The following is a 6,540-nucleotide window of genomic DNA, read 5'->3' as shown; positions in this document are numbered from 1 at the left end:
GGGCAGGGCCACTGAGATCCAGGCAGGGCAGGACTGCTGAGATCCAGGAAGGACAGGACCGCTGAGATCCAGGAGGGGCAGGGCCTCTGAGATCCAGGCAGGGCAGGACCATGGAGATCCAGGCAGGGCTGTGCTCCCTCCAGAGGCTCCAGGGGAGGGTCCTTCCTGCCTCTTGCAGCTTCTGGGGCTCCAGGCGTCCCTGGGATTGTGGCTGCGTCCCTCCTGTCTGTCCCCGCGCCTCCACAGGGCTTCTTCTGTGTCTGTGTCGTTTTCTGTCTCTTATAAGGACATTTGTCACTGTGGTTAGGGCCACCCTCATCCAGGCTGACCTCATCTTGGGTCTTTCACTTAATCACATGTGCAAAGATTCAATTTTCCCACAAGGTCCCTTTGTGAGGTTCCGCGTGGGTGTGACTTTGGAGCGAAAGCCAGTGCAGAACGCTCCGTGAGCAGACGTGTGGTCCGCTGGATGGTTTTAGACCCGCGTGCTAGCATTTTGGGGCAAAGCCAGGTGAACCCCGGTCTGCGGTCCCATCGGGTGCTGCCCTGAGGACGTGTGCGTCTGTCCCAGCCCGGGCCAGCGCCAGGTCCCACGTTGACCTGAACGGGTGACAGGGGGTCCCTTTGAGTGCGGTTTGAGCGGAGGGCTGGCCCCGGGGGCTCTGGTCTGTGTGTCACTGAGCCCACGAGCCGTCGGCCTGTGGCTGTGCCCGGGGGCCCCACCACGCTCGCCCCGCGCCGGGCTCCCCGAGGCCCCTCAGAGCCCTGCGGCGGCCAGAGCACCGTGTGTCCCCGTGAGGCTCGGAGGGCGCTGACCGGACCCCGTCTCCTTGCAGCGCTGACGAGCCAGCAGGAGAGAGTCCTCATCGAGATCCTCGTGGCCGCCGTGCGACAGGCCGCAGAGGGCCACCCCCCTGCTGGCCGCGAACTGGGCAAGAGAGTCAGTGCCACCCCCGCCCCCGCCCGGATGCGCTTCGTCCCCTGTGCTGACCGCTGCGCTGTGGCTGCTGCGCCCTTGCTGTCAGTGCCGGGGCTCTGGGGGTGCCCGCTGCGGCCTCGGGCTCGTGGGGCTCCCCCACCCCCACCCGCGCGGCCACGCGATCGCTTGCTGCCTTGTGCTTGGCACGCTAGCTGCTCACTGGGCCGCTGGCTCTGTGGGCGGGGCTCCCGCCCACCCAGGTAGGTCTCGCTGACTGTGCCTCCCAGCTCCTGCCCGCCCCTCCTGCCGCTACCAGCCCTCTGCCAGCTGTTCCCGTGTGAGCCGTCCGCCTCCCCGGGGGGGCACCCCACAGTCCCCCCGCCTGGTTCACACCAGACACGGCAGTGTCAGCCAACCCCCGAATCGTCTCTGTGTGGGTCTCTGGTGCTGCTGGGACAGATCACACCCGGGGGGACCTAGGACCACAGGGGTTGGGCGTCCTGCCCCACCTCTGGAGGAGAGGAGTCTGACATCCAGGCAGGCAGGGGCGGCCAGATCCAGGCAGGGCAGGACCCCTGAGATCCAGGCAGGGCAGGGCCACTGGGATCCACGAGGACAGGACCGCTGAGATCCGGGCATGGCAGGGCTGCTGAGATTGAGGAGGGGCAGGACCACTGAGATCCAGGCAGGGCAGGGCCACTGAGACCCAGGAGGGGCAGGACCGCTGAGACCCAGGCGGGGCAGGGCCACTGAAATCCAGGAGGGGCAGGGCCACTTAGATCCAGGCAGGGCAGGGCCACTGAGACCCAGGGGGGGCAGGACCATGGAGACCCAGGCAGGGCAGGGCCGCTGAAATCTATGCAGGGCAGGGCCACTGAGATCCAGGCAGGGCAGGGCAGGGCCCCTCAGATCCAGGTGGGACAGGACCACTGAGACCCAGGGGGGGCAGGACCACTGAGATCCAGGCAGGGCAGGGCCACTGAGACCCGGGGGGGGCAGGACCACAGAGATCCAGGCAGGGCTGGGCTCCCTCCAGAGGCTCCAGGGGAGGGTCCTTCCTGCCTCTTCCAGCTTCTGGGGCTCCGGGCGCCCCTGGGCTTTTGGCCACATCCGTGCTGTACTTGCTTCCATTTTCATGTGACTGTCACGTTCTCCCCCGTGCATGTGTCTGGCTCTGTTCTCTGATGTCTCTTTTTAACGACACCCCAGTCCTACTGGATGAGGGTGCGCCGTAAGGCGTGAGCTGGGGGGAGACGACTCCGTTTTCTTGACCGTTTCCATGCACGTGAACCAGCGTGTGTGGAACAAAACCCCGGAGTGGCAATCTGGAGCCAGACCTGTGACGTGCACGGGGCAGCGCTGCCTGGGTGTGATCTGGGCCCGTGTCGGCCGGTCCCAGGGCCACCATGAGACTCACACGGGTCGGCCGTGGGCTCAGGCCACGCTCGCTCTGCCCACAGGCCTCCAGGGAGGTGGACGGGACCCGCCGCTGGCGTGAGCGTGCCAGCATGAGCCGACACTTTGTGAAGGTGCTGCCCCAGCTGCTGTCCAAGGTGCGGAGCGGGGAAGGCCCCGGGGCGGGGAGGCGGCGGGGGCGCGGGGAGGCCAGGAAGGCCCCCCCTTCACGCCTGCTCTGTGGGCAGTTTGCCGCGGACAAGGAGAAGGTGACGCCCCTCCTGCAGATCCCGCAGTACTGCAACCTGGACGTGTATGACAAGGACGGCCTGGGCTCGGTGAGTCACGGGACTCCGCCCCTCCCCCCTGCATTCTGCCCGTGGGGGCCGCCTTCCCCCTCCCCAGGCTTCAGGCGTGGGGCACGGCGGCCACCACATCGTCTGTCCCTGTGTCCTGCCACCTTCCCAAGGCCTGGGGCGTCACGCCCCCCCGAGGCTGCTCTTTCGTGCTGGTCTGTGCTGGTGGAGCGTCCCCCTGTCCAGGGCGGTGGCCCGGGCCCTGTCTGGGGGTGTCTGGGTCACCTGGTCGATGCCTCCCTGCAGCTCAGGGTGGGTGGTGGGGCCCGATGACAGGGCAGGCCCGGCAGGGCTGTGAAGACAGAGGCACCGACCGCTGTCTTGAGTTTTCATGGCGTGAAGGTCAGATGCCTGGTTCTGGGTGGCGCCCTGGGGTCTGGTCGTCAGGGTGACCGTGGGCACAGAAACTGGTAAAGCCCCCGGGAGCTTGTGTGTTGTGCCTTGCGTGTGGGTACGGTCGGGGCGGGGGGCAGGAGAGGTGGGATCTGAGGGGGACCCTGGGGACCCAGGCGGCTACTGGAACATTCTGCCCACGCTGTCCCCACCGCAGGTGCAGCCATCACCCATAGTGGTGGGAGGGTCCAGACACCTAGACTCACAGTTCCCGTGACCTCTTCCTCTTGGCCCCACGTCCCCCTCATTGACCCCACCTGGCCCTTTCTTTTGGCTCATGACCTCCTCCCCTCACCTCTGATCTTCTCCCTGGCCCTTCATCCCTCAACCCTCTGAACTATGACGTTTCCCCTTGACCCAGGCATCCCCAGGCTTTCCCCCCTCGATAGCCTGACCTTTCCCTGGCACTTTCCTCCTTGACTCTCTGACCTCCCCGACCTTTCCCCTCGATGCCATGACCTTGACCCCGAATCTTTCCCCCTCCACCTCATGACCTCCCTGACCTCTCCCCCTCGGTGCCATGACCCCACGACCTCCCGACCCCTCTCCCTTGGTGCCATGACCCCCGACCTTTCCCCTCACTGCCATGACCCCACGACCTCCTGACCCCTTCCCTCGGTGCCACGACCCCCAACCACCACCCCCCCCCCCCCCCCCCCCCCCCCGGGGCCCCGGGCCCCGGGCCCGGGGGGGGGGGGGCCCCCCCCCCCCCCGCCCCCAGGACCTCGACTCGGCCCTGCTGGAGCTGGACTGCCTCGTGCAGCGGCACTCGGACGTGGCGGTGCTGGAGGCCTGTGCCCGCGCCTACGGCGCCTACTGCTGCGAGGGGGGCTCCGCCCACTGCCAGGCCGCCCCCGCCTGCAGCCGGCTGGTGGACATGCTGGTGGACGCGCTGACGCCGCTGCTCGACGTGTTCCTCCAACACGAGGTGCCGGCCGTGGGGGCGGGCGTGGAGACGCGGAGGTGTCGGCGAGCGGGCGTGGGTGTGCGGCGTGTCGCGCGGGGTGGGGAGACCTCCACCGAGGCGGGCCACGCGCCGGCGAGGACGCTCGGCCTCGGCCCTGGGCGTTTCGTCGTCAGGCGCCTGTTGGGGGTCGGCCCGGCGAACCCGGGGACCGGCTCTGGGTCTCTGGGGACGCAGGGTGGGTTCTCTGCGCCCCTGCCGTTCACCCCGCACCTCCGGTGGGGGCTTCTGTCCCCTGGGAGTGGGGAGATGTGGGGGGGGGGTCACACATGGGCCTCACTTTCCCCCAGGGGAGCCCCGTGAGCCCACAGAGGACCCAGTCTGACCGAGGCTGTGGCTCTGCTCAAGCAGAGGGTTTCTGTAAAGCGGCACGTCGCGAGCACTTTTGGGGGTCATCCTGTTCCGGGGTGGGGTAGTCCGAGAGCGCACACGTATCACGTGACTGGGCCGTGTGCCGATAAAACTTTATTGGCACCGACGGGCCGAGGGCCACGTGACCTGTGGACCAGGTGTCCAGCCCCGCTTTGGGCACTTTCCTTCTGAGGACCCGTCGCCACAGGCGGGGCTCCCGGTTCCTCTTGCGGCCCCCAGCCGAGGGCCTGCCATGAATTTGGGGGGGGGGGGCTGGGGGTCAGCGACACGCTCCCCTGTGTGTTCTGCCCGCTGCCAAGTGGGAAATCTAGTTCCTGTAGCGGGTTCCTCACGGGGCCACGCCTGAAGTGCTGGGAGACGGCAGATCTCGGGTCATTTCCGTTCTTCTCGGCGTCCGCGCACGCGGGTTTGGGGGCTGGCCCCCCCCCCCCCCCCCTTTTCTGCGAGGCTGGAGGCAGAGTGGCCTGGGGTACCACGTCCCGATCCGAGAATTTAAAGAGCCGCCTTCCAGGAAGTAGCAAGAGAGGAGGCTCCTAGGATGGCGGGCCGGCTCGAAGCCAGCGCCCCAGGAGCCCCGCCCGGGACGCACGTGTCAGGCGGCCACCCCTTTGCTCTCGCCCTGCTGTGTAGAAACAAGGCCAGTTCCTGGGACACCACGAGATGGGTCGCATCTGCTCGACGCTGCGGAGGCTGGTGGCCTTCTACAGGTGAGTGGGGTGACACGGCCGGCTCCCTCGGCGGGGGGCACACGTGACCCCCCAGCAACGTGCCCACTGTCTCACTCTGAGCCGCGTTCCTGTGTCCCGGGTGAGGCGAGGGGGGTTCAGAGCCTCAGGTGTGTCCCCGGGGTGGGCCGGGTGGCTGCGGGTTCCCCGGGAGCCCGTCCTGCCTGTCTGGGGCCCTGAGCCACGTGTGCAGGAGCTGGGACCGCCTCGGCCACGCCCGCGCCGTGGAATCCCGGAGGGGCCGCCTCAGCCATCTGGGGCGGATGCCCCTCGGTCTGCCGGGAGTTGGTCCTGTGGCTCCGGGGGCTGCTGACCGGGCGTGGGCGGCTCACCTCGGGGACGCTGGGGTCCCGGGCCGAGGTGCGCCCTGAGAGCCCCGTTTCTGGTCAGCACGCATGACCTGAGCAGCTGGAACCTGTACGAGAAGATGGACAGTCTGCTGACCCTGCGCAGGCACCAGGGCAGCATGCCCACCGAGGTGAGGGCCACGGGGTCAGGGGAGGGCGCCGGTGGGAGGAGGGTGCCGGGGCGAGAGTGGGTCCTGAGGTGCAGGGAGGTGGGAGGTCCTGGGGAGAAGGAAGGATCCTGGGGAGGAGGGTCCTGGGGCTGGGGGGAGAGGTCGGGGGGGGGGAAGCAGGTCCCGGTGAGGGCTCGGGGTCTTGTGCAGAGCAGCGTCCACAGGTGGGTGTCCTGTCCGTGTCCCCAACTCCATGACAGGTCTTGTGTCCCGTAGGTCATCCACTGTGCGCTGCAGTGCACCTACTATGCACTCCTGTGGCAGATCGTTGCAGCCACGGACCGGCTGCCGCCTCAGGTGGGTGAGGGGCTGGGAGGGGTCCGGTGCGGGTATGGGTAGGTAAGAGGTGGTGGTGGGGGCAGGTGTGGGCAGGTGAGGGACCGGTGCAGGTGTGGGCAGGGTCAGGTGTGGGCAGGTGAGGGGCGGTGTGGGGGGCAGGTGAGGGGCGGTGGGGGAGTAGGCGCAGGTGTAGGCAGGTGGGGGGCGGTGGGGCGGCACGTGCGGGTACGTGGACTCCAGTTGTCTGTGACGGATGCGGCAGGCTGGGGACAGGGGACAGGGTCACCACTTCGACAGGCATCCGCCCCCACCACTGCCTAGCGTGTGTCACCCTGGGGTCGGGCCTGGGCTCCTGGGATCTGACCCAAGAGCTGACCTTGGGCCTCGGCCGACACGGCCCTCCAACCTGTCCGCCCGCCACAGGGAGCTAGGTTGAGATCCTCTCTGAGCACCTGCCCCGTGTTTGCTGGGTGGGACCCTTGACCTTGGTTGCTGGCCAAACCAAGGGTAGTTTGAAGCCAGCCGTGTTTGGGCCCGTATTTATGGCTGCGTGGAAACGTTCAACTCTAATTCCTCATGATGAAGGACAGACGGGGCAGGGCGGGGGGGGGGGGGGGGGG

General features: G+C 68.0%; 1 protein-coding gene across 1 annotated transcript in view; it reads left to right on the top strand.

The window, feature by feature from the left end:
- LOC121020182 (cohesin subunit SA-2-like) overlaps nucleotides 1-6,223 on the top strand; it is a 14,265-nt gene extending 8,042 nt beyond the window's left edge. The window contains exons 6-13 of the mRNA XM_040460134.1: nucleotides 837-940; nucleotides 2,380-2,472; nucleotides 2,563-2,652; nucleotides 3,785-3,991; nucleotides 5,030-5,106; nucleotides 5,515-5,602; nucleotides 5,858-6,056; nucleotides 6,118-6,223. Of these exons, the coding sequence (XP_040316068.1) occupies nucleotides 837-940; nucleotides 2,380-2,472; nucleotides 2,563-2,652; nucleotides 3,785-3,991; nucleotides 5,030-5,106; nucleotides 5,515-5,602; nucleotides 5,858-5,980 (782 nt within the window). The 3' untranslated portion in view covers nucleotides 5,981-6,056; nucleotides 6,118-6,223. The remainder of the gene's footprint in view (nucleotides 1-836; nucleotides 941-2,379; nucleotides 2,473-2,562; nucleotides 2,653-3,784; nucleotides 3,992-5,029; nucleotides 5,107-5,514; nucleotides 5,603-5,857; nucleotides 6,057-6,117) is intronic.
- Nucleotides 6,224-6,540: the final 317 nt, after the last annotated feature.

Source organism: Herpailurus yagouaroundi, unplaced genomic scaffold, assembly GCF_014898765.1.
Source record: "Herpailurus yagouaroundi ecotype Mexico unplaced genomic scaffold, PumYag 248, whole genome shotgun sequence".
Classification (NCBI taxonomy): Eukaryota; Metazoa; Chordata; class Mammalia; order Carnivora; family Felidae; genus Herpailurus; species Herpailurus yagouaroundi.
Note: the sequence above shows the minus strand (reverse complement) of the source record. Positions and strands in the feature narration are given on the sequence as shown.